Raw genomic sequence first — 24,216 nt, 5'->3', positions numbered from 1 at the left:
AACGGCGAGAGCCAATGGAGAGGTTCGGGGGCGGAGCCTGTGCTGGGCTTGGCGCCCGGCGGCGGACGAAGAAAAGAGGTCTCAGGAAGTGGAAGTGTTTGTTACTAAGTGCAGGAGTTGAGCCGGGCGGGGCGGGGCCAGAGCGAGTTCCAGGTATTGAGCGGGGATCGCAGGCCGCAGTCGGTTTTACCGGCTGTTGCTGGGGGTCGAACAGAACCAGGCCGAGGCAGAAAACCTTCACGTCTTAACAGCCTTTAGCGAAAGCCTGGTTTATAGCTCCGTTCATGATAGTGACTGTTGCCGGGGAAACCGTCCCTGCACTGGGGCCTAGAGGGCCGGCAGTCTTAAGAACTGGACAGAGATCCTTCTTGGACGCGACTGAGTTGTTTGAATAACAATGTTTCCGTTTGTGGAGTTACTTTGTACGGTCCCAGGACCTGAGTATTGGGCACGAACTCTGATCTCGGCTGGGAAGGCCAGGGGGCTCAGCAGAGAGCCTGAGGCTTCTCGCAGCCCAAGTTAGATCTCACACCTAGCGGCTGGAATGGGCCTTAGGTTAGGGAGGTAGAGTGAGGAGAGGCAGTCAGGTAATCAATCTCAAGGTGCACTCCCCAGGGAAAGGAGCCCTGGCTTTTTTCAACAGGGAAAGAAAAATGACTAGGAAGGTAAGATAAGCCTTCTGGCTCCCTCTTGACAGATAACCTGGTCTCAGAGAGGGGCAGTCACTTAAGGGCGAGGTGACCCTTTGAAGACACTGAAGGATGAACATCGAATGATTTTGGCAGTCAACAACAGTTGCCCCGACATGCAATAATAATCCCTTTAACACGATCCCTCCTCCCATGCCCACTTCAAACACACTGGACAGGGTGTACTTTCCAAAATACTGCAATTTAATTCTGAAAAACACAAATGCTAGGAGCCCAAAGTTGCCAGGGGTTCCGGAAGAGACTTGTGAGGTTAGGCCTCTCCCTATTCCACCTGAGAGAAACTGGGGAGAGCTTCCTTATCTTATTTGGCCCAAGTGGGAGCTCACAGAGCAAGATTCTTGCCTTGAAAGCAAATGCAGCAACCTCATAAATATGCCTGGCATACCATTTTCTTACCCCTCTTCTGCCCCTGGCCTGCAGGGCTGGAGTGAGGTGCCTGAAGGTCTCAACCTGCAGGTCTCCAGTGGTTCATTTCCCAAGGACTGAGATGAGGGTTTGGGGGAAATGAAACCCTGGGTCTGCATGAACTCTTTGCTGCCTGTCTCTTCCCTCTAGGTTTACCCACTTGTCCCTGCTTTGTGCTTTGCCCTGGTTCACCAAGAAACGATGCTTTCCCATTCCCTAACCAGTCTCAGTAGGAGTGGAGATAGTAGTTTTGGCCCTGGTGTCTGAGACGTTAAGTTGGAGAAAAAGCTTGGATTTAGAGAGAGAGAGCTGGGGGCAGGTTTGCTCAATTCGGTCTCTTACTTGGTTCAGGATCCAGGAGTTTCTCTTTGTCCAGTTCCCCCCTCCAGGGTCTCACTGTACAGCTCGAACTCGTAGTGATCCTATTTTCAGTCTCCCCAGTGCTGGGATTACAGGTGTGCACCCCCCCCCCCCAGACTCTGTGGCCGTCTTAGAGAGCCTGGGGGCTGGGCTCGGCACTGTGGTGCACTGAGCTATTTTGCCATCCCCTGTCCAGCTCTTTATCCAGGGAGCTAAGCACCCCTGCTGCTTGAAGAAGTAGCTGTGGGGTTGCTCACCCTCCAAAGGACTGGAAAGGGAAGAAAGACCTTTTTCTAATTACCTCAGGTATCTAGAGACACAAGTTGAAAGGCAGATGAGACAACGTGGTAGGGAGGGCTTCCTCTGGGATCTGAGGTCTGGGAAACAGGAACCAAAGTTTCCAGGTGCTCCAGAGTGCTTGGATGCTGGAGGGGAGGGGGTATATCTCCAGGAAGGGGTCAGAAGGCCAGAGGTAGCGAAGAACAGACCCTAGTCTCTACTACTGCTCCATTTGTGCCCCCGGAAGATGGCCCCTCTTAATCTCTACAACTGTCTTCCCCAATGTCTAAGCTCCCAGTGAAATTTACTGGGGAAGAGCATGCCCTAGGGAGCTGGAAGAAGTGAAGGCGAGGGCTGTTTAGTCTTTCCAAATGAAGGGAGGATGGTGTGGGGGTCACTAGCAGCTCTCACAGGGCCAGTAGTGTCCCCTGACACAGAGCTGGGGCTATAACCACTCTTGTTGCTAGGAGGGAGGCCCACCCTCTCAGATCCTAGCTCTGAGTTCAAGAAGGCAAAAGGACTGCCAGGTCCCTATCTTAGTTTTCTGGGCATCTTATTACTTTTTTCTTTTTTTGGTATTAAGTTATGTATCCTTAAGATAAAATGAGATAAAATAGTTTGCCTTTCCCCAGAATACAGGAAGCTACCGGAAAAGGGGTGGGACCTATGAGACAGCTGCCCAGGCTAAAAGACTGTGTGTGAGACCTCCTGACTCCGCCGCTCACAATAAGCCAGTGCTGGGGACACAGCTATATCCCGAGGGCCTCTGGGGCCTCTTCTCAGCCCCTTGGGAGTCACACAAAGGAGCAGCAGCTGGGGCGTTTTTTCTGAGACTCCACGTAATCTCGGATCTGGAAGCTGGGCTCGTTAGCTTGTCTCCCTGCGCGGTGTTTCAGCTCCCTGGAAGAGGAAGTGTGATGGGCTGGGTGGGTGTGCAGCGCCAGGCATGCCCACTCCCATTCCTGTGGCCAGGGGCAAACGGAGCTAAGAATGCAGAATGCATGCGGGCCTAGGGGCTGGGCCAGCAGCTTGGCCCTACTGGATTCTCCAGGGGTGTCTCCGAGCCCTGTTCCATCATGTCACTGCTCAACTCTTACTTGGCAATGGCCAGGAAGGCTAACTCCACATTCATGCCCGTCTTGGCGCTGGTCTCCATGAAGGGAACGCCATATTCCTGCCCAGGAGAGAGTGTCTTCAGGGCCAGCCTCTGGCTGCCCCATCATGTATCCCACCCTGCTAGCAGTCACTTACCCTGGCCAGAGTCTCTCCGTCCTCTGAGCGGATCACCCTTTCGCTGCTCACATCCGCCTGTTAAGCCCATGTGGGTCACATTGGGGAAGGAAGCCTTAACCCAAGATGGCCCAACTTTTGCCCCAGGAGCATGCACTGCCTGCCCTCTGCTGGTGTCCTGAGGAAATGTGGGCAGCTGTGATTGGCTAGGGCCCAGGATTTATGGCTGTTCAGGTGGGTGATTCTTGTTGGCCAAGGTGTGGGGTCCTAGACTTGGGGCTAGTGGATGGTGACAGTAGTGGCAGCTAACCCTTCACAGTCAGCCCCTGATCCTGACCCTGTTCCCTGCAATGTAATCTGGACTGGCACTAGCACCACCCTGCTCTTCCCAGGCAGCAGCTTGGGCCTTTCCTGGGAGGAGCCATTTCCCAAGCTTTAAGAGGGTACTGGGCTTCCTTCAGATGTGTCTGAGTCCTGAAGTGGAGACCAAAGGGTCCTTTGTGGAAGGATGTCTAGAGAGCTTTGCTTGGGTGGTACGGGGCTGAAGCGCCAGCAACAGGAGAGGAGGGGCAGGGTGGGAGCCACTCACCTTGTTGCCTAGCAGCACGATCACCACATCCCTCCGGGCATACTCATGAATCTCAGTGAGCCAGGCCTGCAGGAGAGGTGAAGCTGAGCGAGGCCGAGGCTGAGACCCAGGCCCTCCTCCTGGTGTGACCTATTGAGGATTCGAAGACTACACAGGGCCCAGTGACCATGAACATGGGGTTGGAGGTAGGACAGTGATTTTCCATTCATTTATGTCTCTTATGTCTGTTTGCCTGTCAGTACATGGTCCTGGGCATCACGGGGCACCTGAAATCTCTAACGAAGTTGTACACAGTTCGTTACATTTGCTTATGGATTTTTATTGCTAAAGAATCAAACCCAGGGCAAGTGCTGTACCCTAAGCGATATCCCCAGCACTTTTTGCAATTTGATTTTGAGATGCTGTCTTGCTAAGTTGCTCTGTCTCAACTTGCAATCTTTCTGCCTCAGCCTCCTTAGCTGGGATTACAGGACTGCACCAAAAAGCCCAGCTTAGCATTTCTAGTTATTGAATTGGTGTCTCTATTCTCCAATGGATTGGCTGTGAGGGCACAATCACTGTGAAAGCTGTAACTAAGGCTGGATGTACTTGTAGACTTTCCTGGCTGGGGTCTTCCCTGCATCTCTGTCCAGGGTAGTGCTGGGCCCACGAAACTCTAACATGAGAACACACTCATGAATCACAGACAGAGCTATGAAGGCAACATGGGGCACAGCAGCCTGCTTGGAGTCCATGCCACTATTCCATGACAATCAGATGCCCAGTCACAGGTAGATGCTCTTTGGCAGGTGGCAGGCTTGCAGAATCTGCCCCATTCCCAGGGCAGGAAGTAATGGGGCAGCATGGCCCCTGCCTTGGTTGTTTAGGGTCAAGAAGGTTCCCTGGAAAAGGCTTACCCTGATGTTGTCAAAGGAAGATTTGTTGGTGATGTCATAGAGCAGGAGCAAGGCTGGAGGGGGAGAGAGAGAGAGACAGCAGAGAGACTCAGAGCAGCACAGGGGTGCTACAGAGGGGCTGGGAGGGCTAGGGGGCACAGAGCCTTACCCTGGGCATCTCTGTAGTAGGCGTGGGTGACACTGCGGAAGCGCTCCTGCCCTGCAGTGTCCCAGATCTAGGAAGGGACGGAGAAAAGGTTGGGAGGAGGAAGGCTGCCCTGAGGGGTGACTCTGTGGGGAGGGGTCCGTTTCCTTCTGTAAGTTCTTTTTTTGTTTTGTTTTGGGTTTTTTTTTTTTTTTTTTTTTTTTTGGCGGAACCGGGGATTGAACTCAGATCCTTGCATTTGCAAGGTCAAGCACTTATCCTACTGAGCCATCTCCCCGGCCCCTTTCTGTAGGTTCTTGTGGGCATGCTAGTCTGGTGACATCCTCGACAGTGGTAGCTAGTGGCTTCTCAAGCCCATTCAGTGCTATCTCCTCTCCCCTAGCCTGGGATGGGACCCCTAACCCTCCTCCTGGAAGCCCAGGAAACTGGCCTCCATGCAGGGAGGCTAAACTCCTCTGAAGGCATTCTGGGATGCCTCTGATAGAAGACAGGGTGCCTGGGAACTGCTTTTTCTGCAGATATCAACAAAACAAAAGCTGCTTCCTCTCATGGGCTCCACAGGAAATTACCCCAGGTTGAAGGCAAGACTACAGGCCTCCTGTGGTTCAGGGTGAGGGGCCAGGCAGACTCCTGCATCCTCTCTCCCCACTGCAGCCTCTAGGCTCACCTGCAGCTTCACCCTCACACCATCCACGGTCACCACCTTGTTCTGAAAGAGAAAAGGGTGCAGGGTGGGCAGGGCAGAAGAGGCTTTGCCGCCATCTCGTCCTGGTCCCTCTGGGCCTCCAGGTGGTGTGCTGAGCCAGAGTCTTCTTCAGTGGATTGCTCCCTCGGGGCTGTGGAAGCCTGGCCCCAGACGCGCACTGTAAATCTTCCTTCCCAAGGAGCCCACCTCTCCTGCACCACACAGCAGGGCAAGGGGAGCCCGAGTGGTGCCCTGTTCCTACTTTCATCTTCTCCAGAGCTCAGCCCTTAGAGATGAAATCTTTGATCCGGGCATGGTGGCACAAGTCTGTCACCCCAGTACTCTGGGAGGCTGAGGCAGGACAGCTGAAAGTTTGGGCCCAGCCTGGGCAATTTAGCAAGGCTTTATCTCAAAATAAAAAATTTTAAAAAAAGGGATAGGGATACAGTTTAGTGCCAAGGCCCTGGGTTCAATCCCCATTACCAAGGAGGAGGAGGACAGGCAGGGGAGACAAAGCCCACCAGCAATCTAGGGACTAGATCCACAGGGCCACCTTCCCTGTAGCTACGCACAGACGTTTGCCCACTTGGAGGAGGCACCAAGCCTCTAGGTGACCCACTTGTCAGGGTTAGAACCTCCCCTTCCTGGACCCCTGGTGCGTGGTACTAAGCAGATTCATAAAAAGGGAGTCTTGGCCAGAGAGATAGCTGAGTAGTATAAGCACCTGATTTCTATCCCCCACACAGAAAAGACAACAACAACAAAACTTAAAAAGGAGTCTTCCAAGGAGAGGGAGGGCCTGCCTGCCTGGCTGCTGTGTCCCCACCTGGACAGGCCAGCCTTAAGCTTGGGGCAAGGCAACCCCCAGCAACTGATGACCATGAAGTCTGGTGGGGGGTGGGGTGGGGAAGGCATGGCTCACAGGGCCATGAACAAGGGTTCTGCAGGGCCAAGAAACTCAGCTTACACAGCTGGCTGGGGCTGCTCTGCTCTGCCCCACCCCCACCCCAGCCAGCAGCAGAAGACAGGAAGACTTGGTTGTGATTGTCATATCCTGTAGGTGACAAGGTACCAACCCGGCCCAGGCTCCTCCAACCTGGCCGCCTCTGTGCTCTCCCAGTGGAGCTGCTCTGATGGCCTCCAGGCTGCGAGACAGAGGGGTTCTCAGGGGCCAGGAGAGGGCAGTTCCCCTGAGCCTGAGCCGCCACAGCCCAGGTCACTGCTTGGAGGAGGAACCTCCAGCCACCTCACCCTGAAGTCTATGCCGACCGTGGCTATGAAGGTCCCGGACAGGAAGGCCCCGTCTTTGAATTGGATCAGGAAACAGGTTTTGCCGACACCTGAGTCTCCCAGAAGCATCACCTAGGAGATGGGGCAGAGGCAGTTAATAGGCACTGGGGGATGAAAGGGTTTCTAGGGTTCCAGGGAGACAACCTGGAAAGAGCATTAGAGTAAGGGAGAGGGCCAGACAGAAAAGATGCCCACAGCGCCTCTGCTTCTGGGGAGCCGGCAGGCATCTCCTTTTTGCTTCTCCACAATTCCTACTTCTCCTCACCCTCCTGGCTTTGTCCAGCATCCTGGAAGCCCGTAAGGAGACCTCTCAGTATCCTCAGGGACTCTTGAGAGCCTCATATTTGAGTGACTGTGGCCACATGACTTTAGCCACATTTGTGTGTCACCACGTGGTATAGGGATTCCATCCTTCTGTGTGTTTACCACTGAGGTGTACACCTGTGGGCGGGTGGGGTTGCAGGGCTGGGAAAGGGAACCCATGCCTTGGGGACAGAATCCACCCGAGGGAGCCTATGAGGGCCTCGTGGGGGCAGGGGGCAGAGGAATGCTCTGAAATTACTGTTGTTTGGGTTTCATTTTAAGTCACAGCATCTGCTTGCAAAAGGGTTCCACGAATGAGGGAAGGCTGAATTTTTGATGGGGAGACTGAAGTTCTTTTGGCAGAAATTTCCCACACCCATCGGGTAAATGTAATAAATTAGTACCACTGGGTTGCTGCAGGTGAGGAGGGCAGCAGCTCCAGGCAGGGGTGTGAGGGTGGGGAAGGACCCCTGTTTTACACTTTGCCAGCCCAGGGCTGCTTCTCTAGAGAATATGTAGTGATGGTGGAGGGAACCACATCACTCAGTAGGTTTGGGTGATTTTTTTTTTTTTTTAGTACCTAGAATTGAACTCAGGACCTCATCCATACCAGGCAAGAACTGTGCCAGTGAGCTATATTCCTGGCCCTTGGATGGTTTCTGAGGCTCTGAATCTGACTGTGGAGGCAGACATCCTGCCACAGTTGCAGTGTATTGGGATTAATTAACTGTAGAAAGAAGGGGGCTGAGCCAGGTCTCCGCAGTAGGTAGGTAGATAGGAGGGATTTTTTTTTTTTTAAACTGTATTTGGTACAGGGTCTTGCTATGCAGCTCAGACTTGTAGTGATTCTCCTGTTTTTAGCCTCCCTAGTACTGGGATTACATGGTGTGTGCCCACCATGCCCAGACTTGGTCGCCAGCTCAGCATGCCCAGGGTGGGGCTGGAGTGGCATGTGCCAGGGATCAAACCCTGGTCCCTATGCTTGCCTAACAGGTGCTTAGTCCACTGAGCTATCTCACCAGCCCCTGGGATCATTTCTTGAAGGCAATTCTAGAATCTATTAATGGTAGGGCAATGTGGCATGAAGCCTTTGGACCCAGAGAAGAGTGGCCCAAGGGTAGGCACTGCCTGCCTAAGAGTCCTGTCTCTCCAAGGAGCTCCTGCCAGCCCAGGGCCTCCCAGACTCTGTCCTCTGGGACAGGCCTGGAAAGGTGTCGGAGTGGGTAGGCACTTTCCTGCAAATGCTGCCTGGCCAGGGGTCAGATGGAGAGGTGGGGGAGGGGACCCTCTGGAGCCTAGGTCCCAGCCCCTGACCAGGAAGGAGGGAGGCGGGGCCAAGGCCTGCATGCTTCAGGATCACAGCTGCCTAGGGGCAAATGATGCAGCCAGTCACCCAGCTGGGCTAGTCCACCAAACACAAACAGCTGCTCAGCCTAGTCACCTAAGCAAACAGCTCAGCTGGCTTGTAGGGCAGTGAGGTCAGGAGGTCCCCATCAGCTGGAGGCTGGCCATGGTAGCTCCCCCTTCTCTGAGAGATCGGGGCCCATTTCCTGCCACCAGCCCACACAGGACGCCTATCTCAACGACTCTGGCGTGTGGCTGGGCCAGTAGCTTCCCCTGAAACTCTCTAGTAGAGGCCCAGGGCTCCTTGTGAGAATGAGATCTGGTGTGGGGGAGGAACCAGGGGACAAAAAGAGGCAGGTGTCCTTCAAGGCAACATGACAAGATCTAGGACTTTTGTTTCTCCCCCACCCTGCTGAGGAAGAGCACGAACTCAGCACCTCTTTGAGCATTCTTTTTCTTTGGGATAGGGTCTCCCTATGGAGCCTAGGCTGCTTGCAGCTCCCAGCGACCCTCCTGCCTCAGCTTCCCGAGTGCTGGCGGCACAGGTGTGCGCCACCGTGCCTGGCTTCTTTCAGCATTTTTGTACTTGCTCTCTCCAAGGACTCACACAGCAGGGGAGACAACTTAAGTGTCCGTGCTGCCCCCACCCGCTTCCATACAGGGCACCCTGCGAGCAAATACACCCCAGAGAGGAGCCCTACAGCTTTCCCAGGTGGGGGACGTAGAGACTAATTGCTAAGATCTTTCTCAGGTTCTAAAAATTCCAGAGCCTGCAAGATGGCTAGCAACATCCTCCTGGAAGAGGGGCATGTCCTGCTGCTGGGAGTAAGGGGTGACCCCTGGAGTCCCGGCAGGAAAAGGGGCAGAACTTGGAAGCCACTGGCTGGGAACCTAAAAGAGTTTCAAGTCTAAGGCTTTGAATGTAGATGAGAATTAAGCTAAAAAAAAAAAAAAAAAAAAAAAAAAAAAAAGGCACTAACTATGAGTTAGCTGTCCCAGACAGGCGGCGTCCTTTCTGTGTCTCCAAGGGCCCCCCATTTCTTAGCTCTTCCTAGCTCATGCCCAGGAGGGCAGCAAGCTTAACCCTTACCAAAAGCCACGGAGTCCCGAGGCTCTTGTTGGTCAGCGTGGCAGAAGAATTTGGGTTGAGGTCTGCAAGATGGGTAGTCCCGTCGATCTTCCTTGCACCGTGGCCCCGACGCCAGCCCATATTCTTAGAAGCTGAGCTGGGACCAGGGCTCTATCTCGACCTTCCCTCCCTCCTTTGGGGGACCTGGCTGCCGGGGGAAATGGCTGAGCCCGATCGAGATGTAGCCCGAGAGGGGCGTGGGCCAGGGAGGGCGCCAGACGGAGTGCCCATCAGAACCGGCAAGGAGACCCCAGCGCGGGGCGCAGTGCCCACCCACCTTGCCCGTGAGATCGTAGCTCGGACTGCAGGGCGGAGAGCGCAGGGAGCCCTCGCCATCCCCGGCGGCAGCGGCGCCGGGCGTGCCCGTCATGTCCCTGGACAAGAGGTGAGCAGAACCGGCCGGCGAGCTGGGGAGAGCGCGGAGCCGCCCCGCCCCAGGCTCCACCCACTTCTTCCACCCGCCAGCCGGGACCCTGACAAACTCCTCCCTCGTCCGGCCACTGCCGCACCGCGCCGGCCCTCAGTGGTCAGGCTGGCTAGGGCGCACGGGGGCGTGGGGTCCGCCTCCGAGGCGCACGTCCGAGACCGTCTGAGCAACACTGGCCGCGCTTCATGCCCCAACAGCACGGCCAAATCCAGCGTAGGAGCTGTCCCGCTAAGTCGCCAGTCGCGGGGTTTGTGCTAGCAGGGAGACCCCGCCAGCTGCAATGAGGTCCGGGCTAGAACGCGCGGCGGGGTTCCCGCTGCGGCTGCTCAGCGCGGCCGGCAGGTGGCGCGCGAGCTCCGGCCAAGCTGTGGGCCACAAGTAGCCGCGCACGGGGATATTGGGGACCTTGGCGGAACTTCGTGGGCGGCTAGGTGCCTGTGAGACAGACGTACATTCTGCAGATAGTACCGAGGCAGTTTCACTTTTGCTAATGCACCCCAGCCCGAGCTCATCTGAATATAGTTTTGTTTACCGACCGATACTCACCTAGGAGCACATTTGCGCACGGACTTTGACCTTTGTTTTAATATGGATCACCTCTCACTTTCCCCTGCTTCCTTGGGCTGTGCCCAAGGGAAATACTTAGTGCGTGGGCTATGCAGCTCATCTTCCGGTTGGAACGCGCGCGAGGGTGGGGGGTTGGGATGAGGGGCGATTCCTGAATGCAGGGCTGGCTTTTTTTGTTAATTTTTAATTTTCAGTTTTTTTTTTTGTTTTTTTGTTTTTTTTTTTTTTTGCGGTACCAGGGATTGAACTCAGGACCCTGCGCTAGCCAGGCAGGCACTTATTCCACTGTGCTATCTGCCTTTGTGTATGAGGGACTCTCAGCTTGCCACAGAGAAGGTGCCTCATGAATTAATAGATTTTTTTTGTGGTGGGGTACTGGGAATTGAACCCAAGACATTTATTGGAGTTACATCCCCAGATCTTATTTATTAGTTTTGAGACAAGTTCTTACTAAGTCATCCAGGCTGTGTTTGAACTTGCAAATCCTGCTACCTTAGCTTCCTTGAGTACTGAAATTAAAGACATGTTGCACCTGGAACCAGGATAATGGATCTTTCTGTGTACAGTTTTGTGTTGTGTCCTAGGACCCAGCAGCTGCTGGTGAGGGAGGATAGGGAGTGTGTTTGGGGTTGCCTGTGATGGGGTTCAGGTCCTTGTGGCCTGGGCCAGCAGTTCAATTGCTATCATTCCAGCATTCTGTGCAAAGGAACAGCTTGGGCACCTTACAAAGAGACTGTTTGAGGGGTGTACAGGGAGGGGAGGGTACACCTGTACTTCTTAGGTGCTGCAGAGCCAGGGGCAAGGGGGAGGACTTGCTTATGGATGACCAAGGACCTTGTGGGCACTGACTGTGTTCACAGAACCCTGCAGTGTTTGGCATCAGCGGGAGCTGGATTATGACAGCTAGAGGAAGAGTAGGACCGAGGCGATCTCCAGCAGAGTACAGTTTGTGGAGCTGCGTGTGTCTCAGCCTCCTAGGATAGGCTCAACAGGGAGCCCAACCCAGAAAGCAGGGTTGCCCAGCACTTGGCCGATGTTCCCTGTTGTTGTATTTGGACCTCAGAGGCTCTTGCTGTAAATTTAAGGGCCGGGTTGCTCAATGCCATGGCGCTCCCAGCTCCAGGGAGCACACGCGGCAGCCCTGCTGGGTCTAGGGTTTTCAATGCAAGCCCGGTCATGTTGGATAGGAACGAGACAGAAGTGGTTGTCTCTTCTCTTACCCTCCTTTCCCCTTAAACTGGACCCTTAGGGATTGAATTGTGTCCTATGAATTTGACCTTGTTTGGAAATCAGGTCTTTGTAGATATGATTAAAGATGAGGTCATATAGGGGTGGGGTGGGCCCTTCGTCCAATGGCTGGTGTCTCCTATGAGCAGACAGCCTTGTGAAGACAGAGGCAGAGGCCGGGGTCTCCTTAATGGCTCCCAACAATCCAAGGCAGGGTGCACCAAAGGTTGCCAGCTCACACCACAATAACCTACATTACAGCACAAGTACATACTTCATATGATAACATACATGTCATATCTCACCACAGATTCCCCACAGCATGGACACGCGGACATGCCTCTAATTATACCTGACACACATGCCCCACACCATAAGCATACATGTGGCCAGATGTACCTCTCATGATACAAAGAACACTCATTGCACATTATACCTCCCTTAAATCACATGACAAATACACACACCCCTCACGTGGCACCATAAATGCACGTTTCCCATCCCACATAGTACACACACACATTGCATCATCCCACAAGCAACACGCGTCTCAGGCTAGACACAATACTTCATTCAGAGCACACACAGTGCCTTATACCCTAACACACACACACACACACACACACACACACACACACACGCACAACACACACACATCTCACTTCATCTCCTGCATACCCATCATTTTTGCCATGACGGGAATGTGTCATGTCACTGCACAGATTGGTCCCACACCTCACCTCACCCCCAAACGCATGACTCTCCTGCCAAATAAAACACCTCATCTATTATTCCACCCTCTCATCACCCCAGGTCTGAACTGCATGCATGCCCCTCCCTTGCCGGCCCCCAAACACACCCCTGCCCTCTTGGACTGCTGGCCACAGTTAACGCGATCACACAGCCTTCCTGGCAGAGTGGGTGTTGAGCGTCATGTGACCCCACGTGCTGGTGCAGAGAAGGCCATTGGTGAGACCTCCAAGACATCCAGGGGGAAGGAAGGAAAACCCCAGGGCTGGAGACTGAGGCAGCCAAGGAGTGTGGGGGCCAAGATGTGGAGGGAGGCCAGGCCAGGGCTGGGGGAGGCCTCAGTGTAGGTTCTGCAAATGGTAGCACAGGGACTACCTGCATGGGAGCCTGGGAGTGTGTCACAATGCCACCTTGCTACAGCAACTTGTCTGGGCTTGCTGAAGCAATTTCTAGATGACCTGGAGGCTACATTTCAGATATGTCTCCCTGGAGGCCTGCTCTGGCCTTCCCTTGCCCTCAACCCCTCCCCTCCTGTTTTGTTATGGAGGATTGAATCAATAACCTTTGCACTGAGCTACATCCCCAGGCTTTTTATCTCATTTTAAAATTTTGAGACAGAGTATTACTAAGTTACTGAATTGCCCAGGCTGGGTTTGAATTTATGATCCTACCTCAGCCTCCCGGAGTGCTGGGATTACAGGTGACCCCCCCTCCCCTGCAGCCACCGGGGAAGGAAGGTGGTAGTGAGCCACCAAGGGTTCAGGAGGGCAATGAGCAGAGTGAGGCCTTTTATTTGGAGTCAGGATCTTGCTGAATTGCCTCAAACTTGTGATCCTCCTGCCTCAGTCTCCGAGTGCTGGGATTACAAGAGTGCACCACCATGCATAGCAAAACAAGGCGTTTGGAGGTTAATTTTATAGCATTGTTTAGTTAAGATGGGAGGCGGGAAGGAAGAAGGAGGAATTGACCTACCTCATGTGCGACCTGGGTGGAAGGCTAATGTGTGAACCCCACTGACAGTGCCCCAGTAAATTTATCAGCAGGACTCTGCAGTCGGTGTGGCAGGGCTGGTAATGAAGGACTGAGGAAGACCTGGATTTCAGAGGCATCTACAGAAGACCTGTGCAGGCCCCACACCCAGAGGACGAAGGGTCTTGAAGCTTCTGGGTGGAGGGATGCCCAGGTAGTCACCCTGCTTCCTTCTGTGCCCTTTCCCCCCTATTCAGGCTGTACCTGGTCCCCTGAGCTGGGCTGGTGGGAGCTTTCCAGCCCTTTCTGCCTTGGTTATTAGCACCCCAGAGCTCTGGTTCAGCTGAGCACAGGCCCACGGCGTTTACAAATTGCCAGTTCTGTGCTGTACTTCAAATCTTGGCGTGAACTGGGCGTGGTGGTGCAACCCTGAAAGTCCAGCTACTTAGAAGCCCAAGACTGTGAATTTGAGGCCAGCCTGAACAAGACCCTGTCCAAACCAAACTGACGAGATCGGGTGTGTTCAGGGTGGTATGGCTGTAGACTCCAAACCAAACTGAACGGAACCATAGCAACCCAGAAACCTCCGTGTGGGTGACAGATGGATGAGCAAGAGTTTGTAGTGAGGCTGTGTGGGATGCCCCCAGTTGACTGAAAGTCCTCCAGCCTCCTTGCACAGCAGGACACGGGAGCCTACTACTGCACAGACCCAGCTGTTCTGAGTGGAGGTTGGGTAGGAAGGAAATGAGGGTCCCTAGCGCTGGCTGTAGGGCAAGAGAGGAGCCTGGGGCTGTAGACATTGCTGTAGCGCAAGCTAGAGCTTTCTGTCTGCAGGTGAGGGCTGTGTCTAGGCCTGCCATGTGTGCTCTGTGTGGTTCCTGTCACAACCAGTGGGGGATCCCCCTGAATTAGGGCCACAGCTGTGGGGCAGACTTGCGCCTGTTTGTGGTCCTGGTCATGCCCTCGATCTGGTGTTGCCAGGCTCTGGCCTCACCCAGGGTAAGCTGCCAGCTGTGAGGACACTGGGAGGTGCCAGGCAGAGAGTCAGGAGGGCCATCCCAAGGGAATGGGTCAGCCTTGTCCTGCCTCAGGCTGCTAGGGGCCTGGATCTGACCACTCTCTGCTTTCTCCTAGGAGCTTTGCCTCACTTTTCTTTCTGAACTGGCGAGAGAATTCAGAGCTCTCACTCTGCAGTCTGTGGAGTTTACAGGCACATCCATGTCCACTCCTCTCTGCCCTCCCAGGTAGGCAGAGGGCCTGGAGACAAGGGTGTGACTGTGAGGGCAGACTGGGCATGGCCTGGGGTAGGTGGCCTCTGGCACATCCTGTTCACTTCCGGCAGCCTGCTCCAAGGCCTCAGGGATTGCTTGGCAGCTCAGTCCCAAGCTCCACCCTGTCCTCCCAGGGCCCAGCTTGTCCCAGTCTCAGAAGTGTCAGGTGCAGCAGTTTCAGGGACAGATTCTGAGCGCTGGCCCACACGTGGCCAGCTTACCCTTATTCTCCTCCTGGATAGTCTTACAATGGTCCCTACAGCTGGATTCTTGTCTCCCTTCAGTGACTCGAGGGACAAGTCTGTCTCCTAATTTTCCTTTTTTCTCCCCATCAGTGTGGGTCCCTGGGCCCCAGCCCCATGTATGACCTCATAGACTTTGTGTTCTGATTTGTTTTATTTTTAAATCATTTTATTTTTAATTTTTATTTATTTGTGTGTGCGTGCGTGTGTGTGTGTGTGTGTGTGTGTGTGTGTGTGGCCAGCTCAGCCCACCAGGGGGCGGGGCTGGCTGGCATGTGGTGCTGGGGATTGAACCTCAGTCTCTGTGCTTTGCCAAGCTTTTTCTAAGTAGGTGCTTTAGACCACTGAGCCATCTCACCAGCCCTCTGATTTGTTTTAAAGGTTCACAAATACCCAAACTGTCCACAAAATATTGTCTGCTTTTCTTGTTTTTCAGAGACACTGGGATTCCATGGACCCAACAGTGAGAGAGGAGTGAGCCCTCATGCCCCATCTCCTTCAGAACTCCCATGGGGTGGCCACATGTGGAAGCAGAAAGCAAAGGGGTATCTTTTTTTTAGGATTGAACTCAGGTCCTTGGGGTTGCCAGGCAAGTGCTTATTCAATTGAGCCATCTCCCTGGCCCCGAAAAGGGGTATATCTTGGTAGTTTGTTTAGGTCAGCCACCTGGCCAAGAAGAATCTGGAGGGACAAAGAAATGGCAGAACTGGAAGCACAGTCCAAACTCAGCACTGTTACATGTGTTCTAGGAATTTGGCAGGCCAAAGAGTCTGAATTAAAGTCTGTATATTAGCCCTGCCTTTACCTGGCCACGGGATAGTGGCCACTCCAAATAGGATGATTAGGAAGATTAGGATGTGCCCCCAAGTACCTCCTACCCATGATGCACCCTGTCCCCCTTCACAGTGCCTGCAGCTTCCTTTAGGTTCCCTTGAATTCTGGTAATCTTTGAGCTTGATGTGGATGCACCTCCGCTCCCTCCACACCACCCACCCTCCCAGTTGCTAGTACTGCCTGCACCTCAGGAACCAGTCTTTCACCTGGCCTCCTTGAATGGCCCCACCAGAGAGCCTGCTATTTCTGCTGGCATCCTGATAGAGACATGTGGAGCCCCTCAATGCCAGCGCAAGTGCTTACTGTGAATCCGATGCCCACGGTGGCCGAGAAGGAGCCTGGGATGAACTTGCCCTGGTCGAACTGAACCAGCAGAGATGTTTTCCCCACGCCACTGTCACCCACCAGGATGGTCTGCAAGGGAGCACAGGAAGGGGAGTGAGAACTGTGGTTGCACTGGTCCTTGAGATGCAGTTGTGGCTGTAGGATCCAGTTCTTTCTAAACACACACAAACTCAAAGCCCTCCCCCCATGCAACACACGTACATACATACACAGACACTCAGGCATAGATACCATAGGTACCCTCAACTCTTGACTTTCTTTTGAAGTCACTGAAAAGGCACTGAAAAGAAGTAGAGAGAACTTTCTTCCCACCCAAGTTGGTGAACATCTGATGTGACCTTGAGAATAGGGGTCTCGGGCTTCTAGCCGCAGGGCTGGTGCTGAGGCTTCCCATGGACAGTTCCCAAGGAGAGGCACTGAGGCAGGCATGTCCTGGGAGACGCAGGGCTCCTCTCATACCTGGCTTCAGCTAGAGGATTCCCTCAGGGGGTCTGACTCCCCTGGCCTCCCAGCTCTAATCCCATTTCTCTCATAGGTAATTTCTTTAATAAAATCCATGTGCATTTCTTTCCTTTTTGGCACCTCCTTCTTGGAAGACCAGAATTAACATGAGGTCCATGGGTCTCCCACATGTGCTGGCCATAAAAAGCCAGCCTGCAGAATGCAGCGAGTAGCTTTAGGGGAAGCGGAGAAAGGCTACTCTGGGACGTCTATCCTGGGAGAGGGAAGGGATGAGAATTAGCTTGGAAACTCAGATGAAATATTTAAAAGAAAATCATAAGCAACAGAGAAAAATATCTGTGAATTCAGAGGCGGTACCTATCAGCCCTCTATGCAGGGACGAGTAGGTAAATGCCTTGCACTTGGGGCTGCTGTAGCCATTAAGGCAAACAGGAGGTTGTTGGGAAGGCTGAGGAAGAGTCATCAAGATTTTAAAGCATAAAAACTGCCAGGGCCTCCTCTTTGGGTCAGCGCCGTAGGCCCCAGTCACTGTTGGGCTCTGAGCGTGGCATTGTAAAGAACTGGTATTAGAACAGGTCGAGCGTAAGCTCACCCGTGATGTTGACGTTGGCTGTTCTCTGACTGCAGTTGCCCCATCTTCATCTCCTGAACTAAACTGTTTGCTTTCACTTCCTCCTGGGTGACAGAGCGCCATTGTATGTTACCAGCAATGACATACAATTTATTCATTTAAATCTCGAATCTAACTTCTGCACACTGTGAGAAGTCTTTCCTCCAAAGAATATTTCAGAAGTTGGGGCCAGGGAGTTGGCTCAGTAGAATAAGCGCCTCCCTGGCAAGCGCAAGGGCCTGAGTTCAATCCCCGGTTCCGCCAAAAAAAAAAAAAAAAAAAAAAAAGAATATTTCAGAAAGTGAAGAATAAATTGTGCAAGTTTACCTCATTTACTTCCTAAAGGGTATAGCAGATTGTTTTTCCTTTTATATTTTTCCCTTTCAGGGTGAAGAATTCTTGTCCCTTCCCATGCCTGTCATAGGAAATAGTCCTGTCCTGGGACCTTTGCTGGCTGTGTGGGGACTGGTCTAGGGGCCCAGGAATGGAGACAGTGCTCAGAGCTTTCAATCCTGCAGGGGGGAGGGGTAGGATAGAGCTTTCATATTGGTTTTCCTGGCAATGTCTGTAATCTGCTGGCATTGACTCCAGTAGGTTTTTCTTTCTTTCTTTCTTTCTTTTTTTTTTTTTTTTTTGGTCTAGGCCATCATGGAGAATTCAGAACTGCTTAATTCAGAAGCATTGCTGAATTATTTCCCTCTACTCTAAGACATCTTTGTCTTTTCTCCAGATTTTTCACTGTTCTTTCTCCCTTCCAGCTCACTTCAGAACATTTCATTGGTCAATCAAAGTTAATCATGATCTGACCAAAGCCTCTGGGTCAGCATCATCATGATTCGTGATTTGTACAAATGTCCCTGTTCACTTTTCTTAAGCATGTTACTTATGTCTGTGTTTGTGGCTCTTCCACTTTCAAAGGGAATTTGAGATCAAACAAAACCCCACTTTTACAAGAGACAGCCAAAGAGAGGGTGGGGAGGACCACCTGGGCAACTCTCCTTGAAAGAGGAGCAGTTGTCCCCATTTGGCTGGGTCTGACCCTATTTCCGTGTATTGATATGTACAGAGCTGGCCAGGACTTTTCCTTATCCTTTCAGTTGGCTTTAAGCAGTGCATCTTGATCTAGCTGAGTTGCTGGAGGTAGTCTCTGAAGACAGCAGCATGTTTCTCTGGAACCCCCACCTGCTGTTCCCAAGGGTGAGCCCGGTCAAGACAGGATGAAGAGCAAGTGCTCCACACTGTTGGCTGGGATGGAGCCTCCAGATAGAGGCCATGACTTCCTTGGTCATTTTTTAAAAATTTTATTTTGTGTGTGTGTGTGTGTGTGTGTGTGTGTGGCCAGCTCAGCCCACCAGGGGGCGGGGCTGGCTGGCATGTGGTGCTGGGGGATTGAACCACGGTCCCTGTGCTTTGCTAAGCTTGTTCTAAGTAGGTGCTTTAGACCACTGAGCCATCTCACCAGCCCCTTCCTTGGTCTTGAAAGATTACACATCAGAGCTGAAGCACTGATCCCAAAACTTTAGATATGATCTCAACTGCGTGATGCAGATTACTCTCTGCATACCCTTCTCTCTGCGTGTCACAGAGGCGAATGCAGGCCTCCCGCCTAGCCCAGCTCATGGTACTCATGTGCTTCCTGCTGTTCTCACAGGTACTCATCCTTAAGCCACTCCTCCTACATGAGTGAATAAAACCTGGATTAGGTTTTGGATTGAGGCCTTTGGTCCGGATAGCCATCACCGTGGCTGGACTTAGGACCCCTTGGCTCCCTATAGCTACAAATATGCCTTGGTATCTTTATTCTCACTGTGGGTTGTACTGGGTGTGGTAGATTACAATGGACTTGATGGGATTCCAATAATTTATCTGTGGATTTACAGATATAAACCTTCTGGACTGAGATGGGGACCAGAAAGGGCTCTCTATAACAGGATTTCAGAAAGTGTGGAAAGGAGAAGGGGGTGCATGTAGTGGGGGTCAGTTATACCTTCTTCCCACAGTGAGGCTACTACACGAGCATTATTTGAGTCTAGGTTTCTTGGCAGCCAAGACAAAATGGCAAACCAGATAGTAGTTTTGTACTTGTACCACAAGGAATGCCTGGATCCTTTTGCCCAGTGATTAATTTCTACTGGCATGTGATCCTAGGAGGAAGCTTACATGGATGTAAGGGGCCTCAAGTAACAAAACTATTGGCCTTTTGCATCAGATGCATAGCTTTTCCTACAGCTGTTGCATCAACCACCGGTGAAAGCAGGGGCCTCAGGGTATATTGTCTTTCAGTGGAAGGCTTTCTGAAGGAGCCAGGCTAGTTCTAAGTGTACTGCTTTCCTGTGACTGTCATTCCGGGGCAGCATTTGGAAAACCTCAATGAACAAGTGATTCCCATGGCCCCTAAAGTGATTCTGAGTGACATTCTTATCCAGGTAGGAAATCAGACATCATCAAGAAAAAAAAAATCATTAGATCTGCTGCATAGAAATAAAAATCCTCTATTGGATAGAAGATTCTAGAAACAAAGTCAAATGAGAATTGACATAGAAAAACATTTGAAGACATAAAACAGGGTTACTATCTCTCACAATGCAATCCAAGGAAAACAGATTGTCAACCTGACTGGGCTCCAGTCCTCGCTGTGCAGTCCAACACTAATATAGATGAGACTATGGAGATAGTTTGTAGATGTGGCTAACATCTACAGACGGTTGACCTGAATTATTCAATAATCTGGGGATCTTACCTGGTTCCCTTACCTGGACCTCACTGAAAGATGTACTTTTATACAGTGGAATACTACTCAGCTATAATGAAGGATAAACTAGGGGCCTTTGTAGGTAAATGGATACAATGAGAGACCATGTGGATAAGTGAAATAAATCAAACTTGCGTGTGTAGACATCATTTATCTCCCTAGTATAAGAAACTATCTAAATCTACAATAGATAATTGTGAAAGGGAAAGAAACTGTTCAAAAAGAAAGAACAACTGGGATGGGTAAAAGGAGAGGAAAAGAAAAATATATACACACAAAAGATAATAAAGTTATACTACTGACTTATTTTAGTTCTTGAAAAAAATGGTTTATGCTTATGTTGCTTGATTAAATGTGTAGGTCTTTATCTTGTAATCTGAGCAACTATTGGGAAGATAGCAATACACAACAGATTAACCATTGTTAATCTATTATCTTATTTTGAAATTCTGTATTTTTTTTTCTCCTTAAAATAAAAAAAAAAATTCTTTAAGGGAAAAAAAGTGAAACTGAAGTTTCCCAAAGGACAGTCATCTCATTCTTCGCAGCTCCACCCTCATGACCCAGTCACCCTCAAAGGCCCCAACATCTTAATACCACCAGATTGGACAGTAGGTTTCAGCACATGAACGGTAGGGGAACACAGTATAATATAGGGAAGTTTTCTTTTTCTGTTTTGAAAAAAATCTTATTTATTTGGTACAGGGTCTCACTACATGGCTCAGACTTGTAGTGATTCTCCTGTCTCAGCCTCCCCAGCACTGGGATTACAGGTACACACCACCATGCCTTTTCCAGAGGCCAGCATGGTGCTCCCAGATTCTGAGGCTGGCATGACATGAGGTATCAGGGATCGAACGCAGGTCCTTGTACTTGCCAGGCAGGCACATAGACTACTGAGCTACCTCCCCAGCCCTGACCCTCTATTTAATAAACTGAAATAAATTGTTTTTCTACAGAAGAAGAATGAGAGCTTGGTTATGGATGTACATCAAGTTATTAGCAGTTATTTCTCTGTGGTTGGGTTAAGAGTGATTTAAATGTATTTTTATTTGCTATTCTATAATGAACACATATTATAGAACGTGCTTCCATATTATGGAAAAATGTCTGGGGAAGCGGGTTGTGCCAGGACAACTCAGAAAAAGCAAAGAGCAATGCCAATGTGAGCCTGACTCCTGCTGAGCAGAGGTTTGTCTTAGCTTCCAAATCGAGCTAGCCCATTAATTGGTGCTTAAAAGATCAGACTTTCTGGGCAGGTGGAGCCTGAATCCTAGCTCCTCTCCTTTGTCAATGTCAGCAAGTGTTATGCACCCCAGACGCTCGAGGAGCTGTGGCAAAACTGACGGATCTTCTCTTCTGAATACCAAGAGCCATTTTTTCATGTCATCCTTGCAAAGTATTAACCCCCTGATTTAGCCCTTCAGGCTGCTATAATAAAGGCCATAAATTGGGTGGCTTATCAACAATAGAAACTTACTTTGCACAGTCTTTTTTTTTTTGCATTTTTGTTTTTGTTTTTTTGTTTTTGTGCAGCCTTGGGACTGGAAGTCCAGCTCCTCTGGAGAAGGGCTCCACCCTCATGACATAATCTCTCCTCAAAGCCCCAACCTCTTACCACCACATTGGTCCTTAGGTTTCAGCATATGAGCTTTAGGAAAAAACACCATCGCATCCGCTTTAAGGAGACCCAGGTCTTCCTAAAACATAATCTTTGCCTCTGCCCTACTTTCTGGACAAGATCTTGGCTGAGACCCAGTCTCCCTTTCCATCCCCTGCAGGATAGGGGCATTAGATTTGGAAATTGTTCAAGGTTGGAGTTATTAATTACTGGCCCTGTTCAATCAGTTCTCAGTACATGATAGAAATACTTTCAGCTGGGGGAACTTGTCTGATAAACATCCTTAGTGTAGATATGCTGATGATCAACCGGTTCCAGGGTTCTGTCTCTTTTTAACCTATGGATTATTATTTTTTGCAGTACCGAGGATGGAAGCCAGGACCTTTGCACTGAGCTATTCTTCCCATCTTTTGGGACATATCACTTGTTGTCCAGGCTCCAGGTTGCAATGCTCCTGTCCGAGCTGCACAGCTTGGTGAGGTCCCAGGCATGTGCCACCATGCCTGGCTTTCTATCTGATTAACTCTTTGATATCACATTTGACAACACCTCTCTTCTTCATTGTCAGCACCAAATGGGATCAAAGCGCCCCCTTTCTTTCTCCCTCTGTCATCCCTCCCTCTTTCCTTTTCCTCCCTTACCTTCTGTCCGCCAGAAGGCAGCAGGTTATGCTTATGTGGGCCAGACCTGGCTTTGAATCCTGCCTCTCCCATTCACTCTACGACCTTGGGTAACTCATTTGCCCTGTGACCATTTTTCTTAACTGACAAAGAGGAGTAACATCACCTTTCCCTTACATTTGTGGTGAGGATTGTCTGTGATAACCATAAAATACAGTTATAAATTTTCTGGATAAAATACAGAACACAGCAGAAGTGGGTAGAAAAGATGAAATACAGCTGTGTCCAAGGGGGACCAAAGACATGTAGGAGTGGTTGGTAGTGACAGCTTTGATTCGTGGCTGATTCTTTTTTTTTTTTTAAATATTTATTTATTTATTTATTTATTTATTTATTTATTTATTTATTTATTTTGTGTGTGTGTGGCCAGCTCAGCCCACCAGGGGGCGGGGCTGGCTGGCATGTGGTGCTAGGGGATTGAACCGCGGTCCCTGTGCTTTGCTAAGCTTGTTCTAAGTAGGTGCTCCAGACCACTGAGCCATCTCACCAGCCCCGTGAGTGATTCTTAAAGGCTAGACAGAGAAACACACAAATGTACAGGGCCGGGGGCAGAAAGATGGTGCAACAAATGTAGTGCATTTGTTTTTTTGTTTTTTGTTTTTAAATTTTATTTATTTATGTGTGTATGTGTGTGTGTGTGGCCAGCTCAGCCCACCAGGGGGCGGGGCTGGCTGGCATGTGGTGCTGGGGGATTGAACCGTGGTCCCTGTGCTTTGCTAAGCTTGTTCTAAGTAGGTGCTTTAGACCACTGAGCCATCTCACCAGCCCTGCATTTGTTTATTCATTCTCTTTCAGTATTTCCCGAGCACCTGCTATAGGCTAGCTGTGCATCTCCTCACTGGCATCATAGTTCTCATAGGCAGCTATTCCAGAGTGGGAGAGTCCCAGTCAAACAGCCCTTTCCATACAAAACCTTCTCTGCCTTTAAAGTTGGGTTCTGAAAGGATCATTGGTAGTTTGCAAATCTAAGTGACCAAGAGGGTTGCAGCCCCTGGATGTAGGCCCACCAGTCTGCAGTGTGCGGGTGCTCTACAGAGCTTTAGAACCGAACACAAGCCATTTCTTTCTTGATGCTGTTTGTTTCATCTTACAGGCTTTCTCCAAAGTTGATGGTGTTGTGTGTAATGGAAATGTGTTGAGCACCAAGTGACATAAGCTTGTCCAGTGTCATGGCTGGATGTCCCCCCAAAGCCTCCTGTGGTCAGATGGTGCAGGCTTTTCATAGGTGGCTGAACTTAGAGCTTGTGATTGGTTCATTATCTAGCACTGGGGGATTGAGGGTAGGAGTGCTTCATGGGCCCTAAGGCAGTAGCCTGAGTACAAAATGAGGGAGGAAAATAGGCTTGCTTCTCCCTTTTTGCTCTTGCAGCTTTTGCTATCTTTTGCCACCATGAGCTGCTGTCCTCTGCCCTGTGCCACCCTGCCTTGGAGCCAGCTGATTATGGACTGAAACCTCCCCCATCTGTGAGCTAGATAAACCTTTCCTCTTTAAAACCTTAGGTTGGGGGTCGGGGAGTTAGCTCAGTAGAATAAGTGCTTGCCTGGCAAGCGCAAGGGCCTGTGTTCAATCCCTGGTTCTGCAAAAAACAAACAAACAAACAAACAAACACCAAAACCAAAACAAAACACCTTAGGTGTTGGTGTCGGGTATTTGTCCCAACAATGAGAGAAAAGTAACTAAGACATGCAGGAAGGGACAAAAGATGGGTAAAATATAAAACTTGATGTTAAAAGTAATCACCTTAAAGTGGTGAGATGAAAGGCAACTGAATTCCTCCCTTCCTTTCCCTCTCTTCCTCCCTCCCTCCTTTTCTCTCTCTCCTTCCTTCCCTCTCCCTCTCCCACCCTCCTTCTCTTTGTCACCAAGGAAGGAAGGGCCATAGGGAAGTATTGTGCAGGAGGAGACAGGAGGGAGGACTCAGCGTGCAGAAGCTGGGCACAGCTACAGCTGAAGAGTGGGAGGGTGGGTTTAGCTTCTGTGGGGGTCTTAGTACTCTACAGCCACAACCAGGGCAAACTGCCCCAAACTCAGTGGCATGCAGGGTGATCCAGTAACTTTGTCTGGGTGGCTGCTCTGGTTTCAGCTGAGGTCCT

The 24,216-nt window shown here is 50.9% G+C and overlaps 1 protein-coding gene across 4 annotated transcripts in view; it reads right to left on the bottom strand.

The window, feature by feature from the left end:
• Positions 1 to 1,602: 1,602 nt before the first annotated feature.
• Rab37 (RAB37, member RAS oncogene family) overlaps positions 1,603 to 24,216 on the bottom strand; it is a 72,203-nt gene continuing 49,589 nt past the window's right edge. Inside the window, exons 1-10 of one of the 4 annotated variants that reach the window (XM_023713896.1) lie at positions 9,643 to 9,719; positions 9,327 to 9,388; positions 6,551 to 6,661; positions 5,282 to 5,323; positions 4,618 to 4,684; positions 4,470 to 4,522; positions 3,574 to 3,639; positions 3,006 to 3,062; positions 2,852 to 2,928; positions 1,603 to 2,654 (exon numbers count right to left, since the gene is read on the bottom strand). In XM_023713896.1, the coding sequence (XP_023569664.1) occupies positions 2,549 to 2,654; positions 2,852 to 2,928; positions 3,006 to 3,062; positions 3,574 to 3,639; positions 4,470 to 4,522; positions 4,618 to 4,684; positions 5,282 to 5,323; positions 6,551 to 6,658 (576 nt within the window). In that variant the 5' untranslated portion in view covers positions 6,659 to 6,661; positions 9,327 to 9,388; positions 9,643 to 9,719 and the 3' untranslated portion in view covers positions 1,603 to 2,548. Of the gene's footprint in view, positions 2,655 to 2,851; positions 2,929 to 3,005; positions 3,063 to 3,573; positions 3,640 to 4,469; positions 4,523 to 4,617; positions 4,685 to 5,281; positions 5,324 to 6,550; positions 6,662 to 9,326; positions 9,389 to 9,642; positions 9,749 to 15,955; positions 16,067 to 24,216 lie in introns of those variants that run through there. The other 3 variants (XM_023713895.1, XM_012514501.2, XM_004630072.2) reach the window with 3 other exon arrangements.

This window comes from Octodon degus, unplaced genomic scaffold (genome assembly GCF_000260255.1).
Source record: "Octodon degus isolate 3935 unplaced genomic scaffold, OctDeg1.0 scaffold00033, whole genome shotgun sequence".
In the NCBI taxonomy this organism is placed as follows: domain Eukaryota; kingdom Metazoa; phylum Chordata; class Mammalia; order Rodentia; family Octodontidae; genus Octodon; species Octodon degus.
The sequence above is the reverse complement of the archived record's forward strand: the minus strand, read 5'-3'. Positions and strand labels throughout refer to the sequence as shown.